The 17,095-nt window shown below is 46.0% G+C and overlaps 1 protein-coding gene across 4 annotated transcripts in view; it reads left to right on the forward strand.

The window, feature by feature from the left end:
- Positions 1-15,570, forward strand: part of SHISA6 (shisa family member 6) — a 399,954-nt gene extending 384,384 nt beyond the window's left edge. For all 4 annotated transcript variants that reach the window (XM_048817850.2, XM_048817851.2, XM_075119373.1 and 1 more), the window contains one exon: positions 8,599-15,570. In XM_048817850.2, coding sequence (XP_048673807.1) covers positions 8,599-9,152 — 554 coding nt within the window. In that variant the 3' untranslated portion in view covers positions 9,153-15,570. The remainder of the gene's footprint in view (positions 1-8,598) is intronic.
- Positions 15,571-17,095: the final 1,525 nt, after the last annotated feature.

Consider the following 17,095-nt stretch of genomic DNA (forward strand, 5'->3'; position numbering starts at 1 on the left):
AGTTGCAGGAGAGGTTCATTTTGATTAACCTGTCTGTTCTGCATGGACAAAGATTGCACAGGCATTCACCTCAATGTCTGTGGACACAGTCACCACCCCACACACACACACTCTTGCAGCATGTTGAGAGCTAGTGGAATGCTGCCTTCCACGGCAGATGTGACTGCATGTCAGGGGTGCTGAATGTGTTTCATTCTGGGGTGAAGATTGCTGACAAGTCCTGGGAGGTTGGGATCCCACTGGCCTGGTTGTGTTGGGTGTTTCTGGACACGCTGTAGCATAGTCACTGAAAGCCTTGCAGTGAAAGGCATGCATAGGAGACAATTTACTGATCCTTAATCCTGGCCTTTAAACAGTCTCCCAGCCCATTGACACAAGACTTACATTGAAATCTGCTGTTAGCTTTGAGAGGGCACGGTGTGCAATAAGACTAGATGCTCCCTTATTCACACCTCTGCGATGATATGTATTAACATAAGGCCACCATGGCAGTATGCAAGCAGGCCAGTGTTCAAGAGCCAAAGACATTGCATAGGTCTAAACAAGTGGTCATAATTCCCCAGGATTAGGGCGAAGGTAAGATCCAGAAGGTGCCACAAAAACTGCTTCCTTTGAATAATTGTGGGATTGTTTCTTCAGGCTGTAACCTAGTTTTAGCAGGTTGTTTTACCTGCTCAGAGTCAGGTATTGTGGTGGTACCAATGAGTCAGACAGAGATCTCAAGGCCAATGTACCTCCACTCCAAGCCTTATGTGGCTTAAAATCCAACAAAAGGGAGGTGATGTGCTGAGTCCCCATTTCTGTAACAGATCATCTAAGACAGAAGAACAACAGGCAGACCAGTGCACTTTTCATGGAACAAACTGCAGCACACAGAGCTGAATGGTTTGTATGTCAGTCTCTGTTTCCCTGAGCTTCTCAGAGACTTTGGGATGGACCTCATATTTCTGCACTGATGTCCAGTTCCCTTAGGAAACTAAACACCAAACAGAAAGTACAGTGTCCCACAAGAGCACCCCATGCCCCTCAGAGTGAGTTCGCAGCTGAATTTACAAAAAAAAAAAAAAAGTTTTTTTTGAAAAAATACAGAGAGGGCGACTCTGATTGAAACCAGCATCCACAGAACATTCATGGCCAGTCACTGACAAACAACAAAATGACTTTAATAAATATAAAATATAATATAATAATATAATATAATATAAAAGTCAGAATGATACCGTTGAAAGGAAACATCTCAACCTTCGAAGTGAAATGTTTCTATAAGGGTATGTCAGGGTTCCCTCCCCACTCTGAACTCTAGGGTACAGATGTGGGGACCCACATGAAAGACCCCCTAAGATTATTTCTACCAGCTTAGGTTAAAACTTCCCCAAGGTACAAACTCTTTGCCCTTGGAGGGTACACTGCCACCACCAAGTGATTTAACAAAGAATCAGGGACAGGACCACTTGGAGTTCCTATTCCCCCAAAATATCCCCCCAAGCCCTTACACCTCCTTTGGGGGAGGCTTGAGAATAATATCCTAATCAATTGGTTACAAAGTGATCACTGACCCAAACCACTGGGTCTTAGGATAATAGAGAATTCAGTCAGGTTCTTAAAATAAATTAATTAAAGAAAAGTTAAAAGAATCACCTCTGTAAAATTAGGATGGTAAGTACTTTACAGAATAACAAAAGACTCAAAACCACAGAGGATTTCCCCTCTAAGCAAAACTTAAAGTTACAAAAAACAGGGATAAACCTCCCTCTTAGCACAGGGAAAATTCACAAGCTAAAACAAAAGATAATCTAACGCATTTCTTTACTATTACTTACTATTTCTGCAATTAGTTCAGATATTAGTTCAGAAATAGCTTAGGGAGATGTATTTTTCCCTGCCCTGTTTCCTGGCTGGCTCCGAGAGACACAGACAAAAAACCTTTCCCCACAGATTTGAAAGTATCTTCTCCCCTTATTGGTCCTTTTGGTCAGGTGCCCATTAGGTTATCTGAGCTTTTTAACCCTTTACTGGTAAAATAGGAATTAACTCTGTACAGGGTAAAGATGGATTTTATGCTACCCTTAGCTGTATGTTTATGACACACACCCCCACCCAAATCATAGGCAGGGCTGGACAGCCTACTCCACACTGGCTATAATTTCTTCCTGGAGCTCTAGGAGAAAACCGAATTAATAAGACACATGCACCTGTAGACATGCTACTGATTATGTAAAAGCTAGCAATATTTTCCACATTTCAAGGACGATTTTAACCAGTTGATTCTGGGAAACGTTCATGGGAGAGTGCATCAGCCACGTTGTTAGAAGCTCCTGAAATGTGTTGTATTTCAAAATCAAAATCTTGGAGAGCTAAACTCCATCGAAGGAGTTTTTTGTTGTTGTCCTTGACGGTATGAAGCCACTTTAGCACAGCATGGTCGGTTTGAGGGTGGAAATGCCATCCCCAAACGTATGGGCGTAGCTTCTCCAGCGCATATACAATAGCGTAACATTCCTTTTTGCTGAGTGACCAGTGGCTTTCCCGCTCAGACAGTTTTTTGCTGAGAAACACGACAGGATGGAATTCCTGATCCGGTCCTTCCTGCATTAAAACTGCTCCCACACCATGCTCAGACACATCTGTGGTTACTAGGAACGGTTTGTCGAAGTCTGGGGCCTTTAGCACAGGGTCAGATATGAGCGTCGCTTTAAGCTGGTGAAAGGCCTTCTGACACGCTGCAGTCCACAGAACTGCATTTGGCTGTTTCTTTTTGGTTAGGTCTGTCAGTGGGGCGGCGATTTGGCTGTAGTGCGGTACATATCCCCTGTAATATCCAGCCAAGCCTAAGAAGGATTGGACCTGTTTCTTTGACTTTGGGACAGGCCACTTTTGGATAGCATCCACTTTGGCCTGTAGGGGGTTGATAGTTCCTTGACCCATCTGGTGTCCAAGGTAAGTCACTCTGTTTAGGCCTATTTGACACTTTTTAGCCTTAACAGTTAGTCCTGCCTCCCTGATGCGCTCGAAGACTTTTTGTAGATGTTCCAGGTGTTCTGCCCATGAATCAGAAAAGATGGCCACATCATCAAGGTAGGTGACTGCAGATTCTCCCAATCCCACTAGGAGACCATCTACAAGTTTTTGGAAGGTGGCAGGTGCATTTCGCAGCCCGAAAAGGAGCACATTAAATTCATACAGCACTGCATGGGTGATGAAGGCTGACCTTTCCTTGGTGGGTTCATCTAGCGGTACTTGCCAGTACCCCTTGGTTAAGTCTAAGGTAGAGATGAACTGGGCACGTCCCAGTTTCTCCAATAGTTCATCTGTGCGTGGCATTGGATAGTTGTCTGGATGAGTTACAGCATTTAGCTTACGGTAGTCCATGCAAAAACGTATCTCCCCATCTGGTTTGGGAACTAGAACCACTGGAGATGCCCATGCACTGTCAGAGGGGCAGATTACACCCATATATCCTGGATCTCCCATTCTATAGCAGTTTTAGCTTGAGGAGACACCCGGTAAGGTTGGGCTCTAATTGGGTGAGCATTACCTGTGTCAATGGAGTGATATGCTAGTTCGGTTCGTCCTGGGGCGGCTGAAAACATCGGCGCAAAGCTGGCGCTCAGCTCCTGGATCTGATGTCGCTGCATACGTCCAAGGGTCTTGGAGAGGTTCACCTCTTCTACACCACCATCACTTTTCACTTCATAATAGACACCTTCAGGCCACTCAGCGTCATCTCCTCCCTGAGTTGTAAACTGACAAACCTTTAATTCTCTGGAATAAAAGGGCTTTAGAGGATTAACATGGTACACCTTAGGCTTTAGGGTTGAGGTGGGGGATGCTATGAGAAAGTTAACAGCTCCCAGGTGCTCTTGGACCATGAATAGCCCTTCCCATGATGCTTCCATCTTATGGGTCTGGAGCGCCTTCAAGACCATAACCTGGTCCCCTACTTTGAAGGAACGCTCTCTGGCATGTTCATCATACCAGGCTTTTTGCTCTTCCTGAGCATCTTGTAGGTTTTCTCTAGCAAGAGCTAAAGAGGTTCGGAGGGTGTTTTGTAGGTGGGTTACAAAGTCCAGAATGTTAGTTCCTGGATAAGGCGTAAACCCCTCCCATTGCTGCTTCACCGACTGTAATGGCCCCTTAACCTCGCGGCCATACACAAGTTCAAATGGTGAAAATCCTAAACTGAGATGTGGTACAAAAAGCAACTGCTGTAATACTAGGTCTCAATCGTTGGAATGCTCATTTACGAATTTACATACCATGGCCCCCAAAGTTCCATTAAACTTCTCCACCAGGCCATTTGTTTGATGTTGGTAAGGGGTGGCAACCAAGTGGTTCGCCCCATGAGCTTCCCACAGGCTTTTCATGGTCCCGGCCAGGAAATTAGTTCCCGAATCTGTAAGGATGTCGGAGGGCCAACCTACGCTGGCAAAAATGTCTGTTAATGCCTGGCACACACTCTTAGCCCTAGTGTTTCTTAGAGCTACTGCTTCCGGCCATCGGGTGGTAAAATCCACGAAAGTCAGTATGTACTGCTTTTCTCTGGGTGTCTTTTTTGGGAAAGGACCCAGAATATCCACAGCTACTCGCTGAAAGGGAATCTCAATGATGGGGAGTGGCTGGAGAGGGGCTTTGACCTGGTCTTGGGGTTTTCCCACTCTTTGGCACACCTCCAAGACCGGACATAGGTAGAAACATCCTTGCCCATTCCCTCCCAGTGGAAGGACTTCCCCAAATGGTCTTTGGTCCTGTTCACCCCAGCATGGCCACTAGGATGATCATGGGCTAAGCTCAAGAGCTTGACCTGGTACTTAGTTGGAACTACCAACTGTCTCTGAGAGTGCCAGTCTTCCTGGTGTCCACCAGAAAGAGTTTCCTTGTATAAAAGTCCTCTTTCTACAACAAACCTGGATCGATTAGAAGAGCTGAAAGGCGGTGGGTTGCTCTGTGCCACCGTCCAAGCTCTCTGGAGGCTTTCATCTGCTTCCTGTTTGGCCTGGAACTGTTCCCTTGATGCTGGAGACATCAGTTCCTCATTGTATTATGGACCTGGGCTTGGTCCCTCTGGAAGTGATGCAGGTGATGGGGCTGTTTCCGTTGATGGTGAACCGCTCTCCGCTGGTGCACTGTGTGGTATTTCAGGCTCTGGCTGAGCCTCTTGTGTAGGGTTATGGGCTGCTGCTGCCAGTGCAGGCTCGGTGGTCCCCTCTGGTATTGGAGCTATAGACGGGTTTGCAAGCACTGGACTCAGTGCTGGCAATGGTTCTGGTGCTGGTTGCTTCACCAGTTCCGGTTCTGGGACTGGCTTTGGCTGGGTCTCTGGGACTGGATCCACTACAGCTGTTGCAGTGGTTGGCAGGGGATCTGGTTCCACCACCTCCCTCTGGGGTTCTGGTAACACAGATGGGACCTGGTGGAAGTCTCAGGAATAGAGCTAGGTGTGACAGCTTGCTTAGCCTGGCTGTGGGTGACCATTCGCACCCTCTTGGCTAGCTTCACATGGTTGGCCAAGTCTTCCCCCAGCAGCATGGGAATGGGATAATCATCAAAGACTACAAAAGTCCACATTCCTGACCAGCCCTTGTACTGGACAGGCAACTCGGCTGTAGGCAAGTTACAAGATTTTGACATGAAGGGTTGAATCATCACTTGGGCCTCCTGGCTGATGAATTTGGGGTCCACTAAGGATTGATAGATAGCTGACACCTGCGCTCCAGTGTCCCTCCACGCTGTAACTTTCTTCCCACCTACACTCACAGTTTCCCTTCACTCTGAGGGCACCTGAAAGGCATGCGGGCCTGAGGACCTTTGGTGTGACTCTGGTGTAATGAACTGCAGTCTGTTGGGGTTCTTGGGGCAGTTGGCCTTCACATGTCCCAGCTCATTACATTTAAAACATCGCCCCGCTGACTGGTCACTGGGACGAGGTTGGTTGCTGGATACGGGTGTGGTGGGACGATAAGGTGTTTGGGGTTTTCCTTGGAATGTAGGTGGGGCCTTGGGTTGCCCCCGGTGACAGGGTTTTGTTTCGAGTTGCCCCTTCTGATATTCGCTCCAACTGCAATCAGTTTTTTTCTTTTCTGCCACCTCTACCCATTTGGCTCCAATCTCCCCCCGCCTCAGTTACAGTTTTGGGTTTCCCATCTAGGATGTACCTTTCTATTTCCTCTGGAACACCCTCTAGGAACTGCTCCATTTGCATTAGGAAGGGCACTCCTCCGGAGATTTAACACTTGCTCCCGATATCCAGGCATCCCAATTTTTCACAATGTGTTAGGCGTGTCGAGTAAATGACACGTCTGGTTTCCACCTTAGGGCTCTGAACCGCCGATGGGCATGCTCGGGTGTTAGCCCCATCCTGATCCTGGCCTTTTTTTAAAAAGGTTCGTAACTGTTCATGTTTTCCTTTGGCATTTCAGCTGCCACCTCTGCTAAGGATCCACTGAGCTGCGACCTCAGCTCTACCAGGTACTGGTCTGTAGAGATGCTGTACTCAAGGCAGGCCCTTTCGAAATTTTCTAAGAAGGCCTTGGTATCTTCTCCTGCCTTGTAGGTGGGGAACTTTCTAGGATGGGAAGTGGTATCAGGAGAAGGATTGCTAGGGTTGTCTGGTACATTCTGCTTAGCCCTTGCCCTCTCTAACTCCAGTTCATGCTTCTGGGCCTCCCTCTGGGCCTCCATAGCTCTCTCGTGGGAAGCCTCCATCCTGGCTTTTTCTGCTTCCATCCTGGCTTTTTCTGCCTCCATAGCTCTCTTGTGGGCAGCCTCTTTGTTTTTCTTTTCTCTTTCAGCAGCTTCTTTTTCAAGTTGTTTTAATTCAATCAGTCTTATGTTCCTTTTCTTTCTCACCAGCTTCGAAGCTGGCTAATTCCAATTTCTTTTGGACGTCACTGTCTGTCATCCTAGCCTTTTTGTGTTTAATCTAACCTAACCCGAGAGCTAGAAAGAAAGAAAAAAAACCTGCTTGTGAGTTTCCTGGCTGTAGCTAACACCTTTGTTAAAAAAAACTTAACACTTCTGCCTCCAGGCAAAGAGAGAGAAAAGAAAAAAGACTTCCTGCTTTCCCCAAGCAGCTAAAAGAAGAAAAAAAATTCCTAAGGTTTGTGCTTCTGATTCAAAATGATTTCTGGTTCAAAATAATCTCTGGTTCAAAATGATCCCACCGTGCTGCCATCATGTCAGGGTTCCCTCCCCACTCTGAACTCTAGGGTACAGATGTGGGGACCCACATGAAAGACCCCCTAAGCTTATTTCTACCAGCTTAGGTTAAAACTTCCCCAAGGCACAAACTCTTTGCCCTTGGAGGCTGCCACCGCCAAGTGATTTAACAAAGGATCAGGGACAGGACCACTTGGAGTTCCTGTTCCCCCAAAATATCCCCCCAAGCCCTTATATCCCCTTTTCTGGGGAGGCTTGAGAATAATATCCTAATCAATTGGTTACAAAGTGATCACCGACCCAAACCCCTGAGTGTTAGGATAATAGAGAATTCAGTCAGGTTCTTAAAAGAAACAGAACTTTAATTAAAGACAAGGTAAAAGAATCACCTCTGTAAAATCAGGATGGTAAGTACTTTACAGAATAACAAAAGACTCAAAACCACAGAGGATTTCCCCTCTAAGCAAAACTTAAAGTTACAAAAACAGGGATAAATCTCCCTCTTAGCACAGGGAAAATTCACAAGCTAAAACAAAAGATAATCTAACGCATTTCTTTCCTATTACTTACTATTTCTGCAATACTAGATGCTTAGTTCAGATATAGCTTAGGGAGATGTATTTTTCCCTGCCCTGTTTCCTGGCTGGCTCCGAGAGACACAGACAAAAAACCTTCCCCCACAGATTTGAAAGTATCTTCTCCCCTTATTGGTCCTTTTGGTCAGGTGCCCATTAGGTTATCTGAGCTTCTTAACTCTTTACTGGTAAAAGAGGAATTAACCCTTTACAGGGTAAAGAGGGATTTTATGCTACCCTTAGCTGTATGTTTATGACAAGGGGTTTCAATGTTTCTGAAACAAAATTTTTATTATTTTTATTTCAAGCTCAATTAGGAAATTTCAGCTTTTTGTTCTAATTCGGGACAAAAGAAAATGTCTAAATGTCAGAATTTCCCACAGACTGGAAATTTTGTTTTCCAACCAGCTCGAATTCTCAGTGACCTGGTAATACTACAAATCACACGATATTTTGACATGGATTCAGCACATGGGGTTCATTGTGTGACATGTTAAAATTGTGATATAGCACACAGTAACTCATGTATGAACTGATGTCCCCACTGTCCCTGTATGGCTGTGTGTGTATACACATGATGTACGCTGTATCCATGTGTAATACATACATATTCACACAGTGCAAATAGACCCTTGAGTTCCATGATTGATAACACAGTGCTATCGATGTCTATGGCAATGCCTAAATGTCTGAAGGATAAGACAAAAGTCCTGATGGGTCTCCATGTTTGTGCTGCCTCAGACATTATCTAGTGCACCAGGGGGCGTTGTTCCAGAGCGCTGTTCTCTGTACACCATCCCTGCTCTCCCTCCTGTGACCACACCCTCGGCTGTTCCTAACACTGTTTCCCCTTCTTTTCCCCTCCCAGCTGACAAAGAAGCTGATGAATATTACATGAAGAGGAGACACCTTCCTGATCTGGCAGCACGAGGGACCCTCCCTCTCAATGTCATCCAAATGTCTCAGAAACAGACCAACCACAGAGAACGGCCCCGCCGACCCATACGGGCTATGTCCCAGGACAGGGTGCTGTCCCCTGAGAGGGTCCTGCCCGAGGAGTTCAGCATGTCCTATGAACGGATCCTCTCTGATGAACAGCTTTTGTCTGCAGAGCGCCTCCATTCCCAAGACCCCCTGCTCTCTCCGGAGCGCACGGGTTTCGCAGACCAGTCCATGTCGCGCGCATTGTCACACACAGATGTCTTTGTTTCTACGCCTGTCTTGGATCGCTACAGGATGACAAAGATGCACTCCCATCCCAGTGCCTCAAATAACTTGTACAATACCTTATGTATGAACCAAACTTCCGCCAAGCGCCAAGCATTCGCCTCCCGACGGCACAACACAGTGGAACAACTGCATTATATCCCAGGACACCACCACCATTACCGCACAGCAAGCAAAACAGAGGTGACTGTTTAATATGACACTGTGCATTGTGGATAATCAGTAAGGACTGGTGTGACCCCAGGACCCCAAACTGCAGTGGCCTTACAGGCCAAGATAACCTCTAACTGAGTGTCCGAAAAGACTTTTCTGACAGTCACATCTGCATTGTTTTTAAAACCATTTTCATATTGTTGACATAAGAAGAAAAAATGGGCAATTGGAGAGAATCCCCAACATGCGCCAGTTTCTGTCAAAGAAAGCCATAGCAGCAGGCGGCACCTTCCAAGGGCTTATCTGCTGTAACTCACTTGTTTTTATGAATTTAGGATTTTTAAACTTCAAATTGCGCCAAGTCTCACAGAGCCCACGGTATGTTTGCAGCATCCTAGCCTGGCAGGGTGGGGCCCTGTCACCATCTCTCACACCAGCCTTTTTGGCCAGTACTGAATTTTTCAGTGACTACTTATATTGCCCTTGACTGCTAATAGTCACAGTCAAGCATTAGATGCTAGGATGTCCCCCAAGTAGCTGTTGTTCTTCCTGATTTAAAAGTCAAAGCTTACTAGAGGACTGTCAGATCTAGTGACACAGTTAGCCTAGCTGATAAATGAAGTCTTGTTTATATTAAATATACTCATAAAACAGAAATATAATAGTGCCTACAACTTGCCTGCTCTCTCAGTGTAGGAAGTAGTGGGATTGACGTGTCAATAAGCACAATTATGCTGAAATGCTCGTTAGGCCCTTTCTGCCCTCATCCTAATTTCTGCAGTCTGTAAATAGAAAATGGGTGGGATTTCATTGGTTCAGCTTCTTGCCAACGTGGTGCCGGAGGCACCAAAACTCACCCATCATTACATTGCTAAAAAGCACTTTGGGTGAAACACTGGCTCTGTTGAAATAGTAAAACTCCCATTGACTTCACTGGAGCCACGATTTCACCATCCTATTAACATCTCATCCCAGTCCAATTCCTCACCTCTGTTTCTGAGCCTAATTATTCCTCTCAGCGACAACTGAGGACTCACCATTTCAGAGGAATGGCAAACCCTCTGCTAAATCTGTTTGAACAGATACAGACAGAAAAGTTTGTCTATTAACCCAAAACTAGATGGATATTTTCCAGTCATCGTCTGAGCAGACAGTTACATTTCATGTGCATAAATTATATATCCAACATAATTATACTAAATGGGCATGTTGTATATCTGATGTATAATGCTAATTAGATACAGAGTATTTGTAAATTCCTTCAAAAATAGACTCATGGGTCCAAAATTTGTGAGGTGTTTTGTATTTCAGTCTGTACTTACGTTCTGTAGAACTAATTCAAACTGGGACATACCTCTGTGCACTGAGAGGAATCTCAGAGCTTGCGAAAGGCAGGTCAGCATCCCACTCCAAGTGATGGCATCCGTGGCCATGTTAATGACCCTTCAACAGTTGCTCATTATGTCGCATATTCAGTTCCCATCACATAAGCATATGTTGTTTTCCCAACTGGCAGAATGGAGCCCCCTGCCTGGATAAGATCATGAATGACTTCAGATTTTAAATACACATCTTAATAATTGCTAATTTAACTGGCCCATCTCTCTGCCTCTCCCCCACATACTCAGTAACTGCCCCTCCCCCCATACCTCATAAATGGCCCCTCCTCTCTTACCCTGTAACGAGCTGTCTTTGCACCTCCCCCACACTCCCCTTAAATGGCCCCTCTCTGCCCCTCCCCCACAGACCCTGTAACTGGTCTCTTTCCTATTCATTTTAACTAGCCCCACATACTCAGTAACTGCTGCTCCTCCTCATAACCCTCATACCCCTTAAATGCCCCCTACTTATATCCTATAACTAGCTGGTTTTGCCCCTCCCCCACACTCCCCTTAAATGGCCCCTCTCCTACTCACTTTAACTAGTCCCTTTCTCTGCCCCTCCACCACATACCCTGTAACTGGCCCCTCCCCCACACTCCCCTTAGCGAGTCTCTCCCCTCCCCCCCCACTTATCTCACCCCTCCTAACGCTGCTTTGGCTCCCACCCTGCAGAGCGGCATATGGTGTGAGATGCTCCCAGGCTCTGTCTGGGCTCCAATCCCAGCCCCGGGCTAATTCTGAGGCACTCTGGGTCCCGTGGTGCCAGGCTGGCAGTGGGAAGGTGTTCTCCTTGGGTAGGCTGTTAAAGGCAGACCTTAGTGAGGAGCCTGTTCCCATTTGACATTAATCATGCTGCAATGCTCAAGGGCCCTGGCATTGCCTGCCCCAATCTGGGCTGTGCTTGACCCAGTCTCTAGGTCCCAGGGCTCAGTACGTTGGGAAGGGAGTCAAGTGACGAGGAGTACAGGGCTTTGTTTGACAGAAACTGTGCTGGGATGGAACAACCAAGGGTCACCCTGGTCTAGGTGCCTGTATTATGTTCCCTCAGGGCTAAAACCTCCCTGAGCCGTGTCCTCTCCCTGCTTGTATAGCGTTCTGCCATGGCCCCCGCAGGGGACAGAAGAACAGCCACTCTGAGCAGCTCCTCGCTCCTTTCTCTCCACTGACGCTCCCCTCCCACCTCCTCAGCCCAGTCTCAGCCCCTCAGATGTGGACACTTCTCAGAAACAGCCATGCCCCTGAGCTTTCACCCCGATTCCCCATGTCTTGAGGGCCAGGGCTAATTCCGAACTGAATGGAGCTGTTTGCAGCTGCCGCCATCTTTGACAGGGAGGTGCTGACCACAGAGTCTGTGGAGCTCTGCATTATGGACCAGGATGTAGGCAGTCTGGCCTAGTGGTCAGAGCAAGAATCAGGACTAGTGGGTGGAGAAGGTATCCAGGTTGGGGAAATGGGACGAGAGTCAGCACGAGAGTCAATGGCCAGTTACCAGAGCCAGGGATTGAAGCTGAAGGTCAGAGCCAAGGTTAGATTCCAAATGTCTGAGCCAAGGGTCAAGCCAGAGTCAGAAGGGAGCCAAGGGAAGGAGCCAGGAAAGGAGCCAAGAATGGTAACTGATCATTGGCGGTGAGGCACAAGGGTAGGAACTGGAGGAGAGGCAAGAATCAAGCACAGAGCAGAAGCATGGTGGGAACAGGAGCAAAGGCAGCCATGAGGCAGGAGTGGAGCAGGAATAGGGTCGGGTGCAGGAGGCAGGCACAAGTAGGGGCCAATGCAGCCACAACAGGAAATCGCCTTGCTGCTCAGACAAACTTCCTGTTCCTCCTCCTGCCTTAAATAGCATGGTTTGACCAATCAGTGGAGCTCGGCGATCCACCAATCAAGGTGCCCATGGTGGTGCCTTGGCTGAGGCTATATAGTCCTACTAGCTTCTTGGCCCATCAGGTTTTGGTAGACATTGGGTAGAAGACATGATACAGCAGCTGTCTGGGAAATCCCAGGACTTGCTTCAAGACACAGGACATCACACCCTGACTCCCTTCTCACTCCAGTGTAAACCAGGAGCCATTCCACTGTAAACAGAGTGTGAGGGGAAATACAGGCCTGGTTTCCAGCAATCTGTAGGGAGAAGCAGGGCTCAGTGTGGGACACTCAGACACAGGGTTAGGACACTCATCTCTCTTCTTCTATGGCCAAGCACAGCTCTCTGGATGGCTCTTTTCCCACGAGCTCCATTCTTTGCTTCCATTTTCAGTTCATGAGTTAAGGAGCTACTGGAGTAGGTGTAGCTACCAAACCTCTTCTCCTAAGTCCTCTTCACAGATGCTGTGTTGTGCTCCAGGCCATTTGATTGCAGAGCTTCATCTGTTCTGTTTCACAAAGGTTGCAGGCCCTCTGCCTGTCCTACTTGGGCAATAATCTTCCAAAGAAATTCTGGCCCCTCTCTCCCTGTCTCTTTCACCCATGCAGCTGGGTGAAGCTGATGTATCCCACAGGAGCAATCAACAGACGCTTCAATGCACACTCTCTTCAGGGAAGCAGTCACCATCAAAGCAAGGTTTGGCAGTTTCTCTTGAGAATGCTTCTTGCACTGGATAATGCATATCTCTTCTGGACACCGCTCTGTTGTGTGACTTGCCTTGTGTGGCATGATAGGCAGGTAACTAGCACAGCAATGTTCAGCACAAGCCACTGTTTGATTGGATTGAGTTCCTCCTTGTCCCTCTTTCTGAGGGCTTGTCACTCAGAGGCTGCATGGTCTGGGGCTGGGAGTCACAATGACGCTGGTGGACTAGTCCCAGCTTTGCCAGTGACTGGCAGTGCGACCTCCCCATGCTTTGTTCAGCTCCCCTTTAGCCAAATGAGAAGAAGAATAATACGGGAGTGTGGTGGGGTTAATTCAGTAATGTCTACAAAGTGCGTTGAGAGCTGCCGAGTACAATGCAGAAGAGCAAAGTATTATAATTAGTAGTAGCATTGTTATTTGTTGGTTGGAAGATGATGTGCTGACGTGTCTGGACTGGCAAGAGTCCACATATGGTCACCCTATTCAGAGGGAGAATGTGCTGGGTGGGACAGCTTCACAGAATAACCCACTGGTTTACTTCTGTCCTGTAACTTGTCCATTTTCTCTCTAGCCAGCTGCAGTCCCTATGGCAGCTCTCACACATGCTTCAACTTCCCTGCTCCATCCTGCCCAGGTCTGAGCCACCTTCTGACCCTCTCCTCAGGACGAAAGCAGAGTGCAGTCCAGATTCCTCAGTACAATAGATCTGACTTATGATGAATCTTACCCGTCCTAGCCATGGGTGGCCATAAGCATCTGCAGAGTGCCAAGTTCCCAAAATGCATGTGGGGAGGAGAAAAGGGTATGCATAGTATGCCCCGGTTTATAGCATTTCCTACAAGCTGGTATTGACTTTGCATGCCCCGGGCAGTATTATACAACAGTGAGTTGCATTGGGGAACCCCGGAATTCAGACTGACCCTGTAACAATCTTGTCTCCTGAGATCTATAGACACAGTCTTTGAAATATGGAAACTATTTTTAATGAACCACATGTCACATTAAAACTTCATCAGAGCTGATGAAAATGTTTTCAGATATGTTTTAAAGGCACCAAATTGTGTTTTAATGAAAAATGACCATATTGTCCAACGTTTTAATGTTCCTTTTTTAAACGACACTCTGATTCAGGGGTGTGGAGAAGCGTGAGGTGGGAAATGGTAACTGAGATACAAGATATCCTTTCCTTGCCCAGAGTTAATTTCTACTTACTGCTCTGCTTTCCTGACCACACGCAATGACAGGCCCATGAAGCTGGGCTTCACAGCTGCAGATACATAGTATTATATCAAAACAGTCCACATCCGAAATGTGCAACATGATGGGATTTGGGCGCTAACTCTATACAAGCAGAATCATCCCAGGGAAAAGGGAGATAGTTCCCAGCAGTTGGGAAAAGTTCTGCATAACAAACAAAGGTTCATGAAACAGGGTAACATTTAACTGTAGAGGAAGTATATGTTCTAATTTGTGACTGATTAGCCATTTTCAGTTTATGTAGCAGAGGACTAGCTCGTCTTAGCTTTAGTTTCAGATTTATTCTACAGAGTTGGAAGGAGGAACTACACTGAAAGCTGGTTAATACATGTAGATTTCATGTGCTGGGGAGGTAAAACTATGGGAAAGTTTTGAAAAGTTGGATTAAATATTTTCATTAAAAAAAGTGTTGTTAGCAATAATTGTGTCCGGCTGTTTCTTAGAAAATAGCCATTTGTATGTTGTTTGTTCACAAGCTGATCATAAAGGTGTAATTAGCAGGCTGTCTTTAGCTGGTTTAGGCTTACAACTGACATATCCTTGTTAGTTCTAAATCTGACTGTCTAAAAAAAAAAATCTACATTTGACCTGCTGAAAGCCCATAGGCTAGAACAGAGATGGGATTATTCTGTTCCAATATATTTATGTAAATCTGAAAGTGATCTACTATCTCAATAGTTAGAGAAATGACATTTTGTGTCTCTTGTGTGCTCTTCATTATGTGTGAAAATTCTCACTGTTGGTGCCATTCACGACAGCAGTGAAATGTGAGAGCCAAGACATTCTGAAGTTCTGCCCATGTGCTTTGTAATAGCTTCTTACAACCTTCATTCCGTAAATCGGTTAGAAATTTTGTAGCAAGAATTTTTTGGCTCTAAGAAAGACATTTCTTACTGTAATATTTTTAGTTTGGGGGACAATATTTCCTAAGAGGGGGTTAGGTGGACATTTTTGTGCTTTAGCCCAATTTATGGATTCCGTGTTTATTATACAGTAGTACTGATGAGAAAGTACATTTGTATCTGTAACTTTGCACAGACTCTTGGTTAACCATTAAATAAGCTTCAAGATGAGCAGTATTTGACTGTTTTTCTCTGTATTATTCTTGTTGTTATACTTACCAGTAAAAGCACATTCTATATGTACTGTAAACAAAAATATTATCAGTTTAGTAAAATTTAGAGGTCTTAAGGATTTTTCCACTTTTGTCAGTAACAAATATTTATGGATTCCAAAATAAAGCAATTTAAACATATCAATTGTTTCCTTTTTTTATATCTTTGGGGGGGGGGGGGGGGGAATCAAAGGCCATTCTGTTGGCAGCTTTTGCAACCTTTGTCAGCAGAGTTTGAAAGGAGCATATCTCTATTTCTGTCTGTGTGCTTAAGATGAATACTATGAGGTCTGGAGAGTCTTTATTTTTTATGTATTTATTTATTGCTTTTCATCATCATGCTAGGAAATAGAAAGGAGATACAAAGTCATGCCATTTGCTGTAGAAATTCTATCCTAGATTAAATCATTTACCATTTATAAGACTATTTTTAAAATTTGTCCTATTTAATTTAGTATTAGAAAAGGGTGCTCTATTTTGTATTCAGAGTTTTACCTCTGCCCATTCACCACAACACTCTAGTACACTGCAAGTGAACTGTGTGACAAAGCTCCGAGCCTGCGCTTGGTTGGTGGGTCCTGCGCTTCCGGGCAGGTTCAGTGGCCTCAGAAGCTTGCTAAGGCCGTCAATGTGACCTCCCTTTCTCAGGGTAGTGGCAAGGGTCACAGCCTATCGAGCTACTTTAATCACAGGCCAGTATGGGAGGTAGAAAGGGGGAATACCCCACAGTCTCTGTTGATCCCTTGACCTAGTAGGTGCAGTTTGGCCTCCTGCCTGGACCAAGGCCTGCTTCCCCTCTCAAGGGGATCTATGTAGAGCATGGGGGGCGGTGGGAAGGGACCCGGGCCCACCCTATACTCCTGGTTCCAGCCCAGGGACCCTAATGGTAGCAGCTGTTGGCAGCTTCCCCATCGCCACTGGAACTGCTTTGATTCCCTAGGCCACTTCAGAGTGGTCCCCCTTTTCTAGCTTCACCCTTCACACTTTTTCAGGCTTCAGCAATGCTTCCTCTCCTCTAGCTCCTTTCACCGGGGCTTTTCTGAGGGAACTGGAAGGAGAGCTTTTAAACAATATGAGTGGGACCTTTATTGGTTCCAGCTGTCTCCATTAGCCTAATGGCCTTAACAGGTTAATTGGCATCAGGTGTCCCAATTGGCCTGGAGAAGCCCCTGTTTGGCTATCCAGGGAACAGGGACCTGCTCATCCTGAGACTGATACACCTGCCTTCCCCCACTCTCTTATCGCCTTCTGGTCTGAGGCCGTCACAACTGTTACACAAATTCTACACCTCTTGTATTCTTCACTAGGTTATTAGTAGAACTTTGCATATAACATGTGTTCACACACACAAAATTCCACAAATATTCATTTGTGGTTTTAGTCAAATTTGCTTTGGCAGCCTTTGTGACATGTTTGTTGTCATTCTCTGCAAATAGAACGTTCACAAAAACAGAGAATCTCCAGTGAATATCAGAAAATAGTCATGGAAACAAATTTTGAATTCATAAGGGCTTGTTTACATGAACATTTAGTTCAAGGCAAGCTGGGGTGTAGAATTACCCTGCACCAACCTGCCATGCACAGAGGCGTGGTCCACACTAAGAGTTTAGGTCCGTATAAGTATGTCATTCATGGGCGTGAAAAATCCACACCCTTGAGCAACACA

The sequence above is a fragment of the Caretta caretta genome, chromosome 14, assembly GCF_965140235.1.
Source record: "Caretta caretta isolate rCarCar2 chromosome 14, rCarCar1.hap1, whole genome shotgun sequence".
In the NCBI taxonomy this organism is placed as follows: domain Eukaryota; kingdom Metazoa; phylum Chordata; order Testudines; family Cheloniidae; genus Caretta; species Caretta caretta.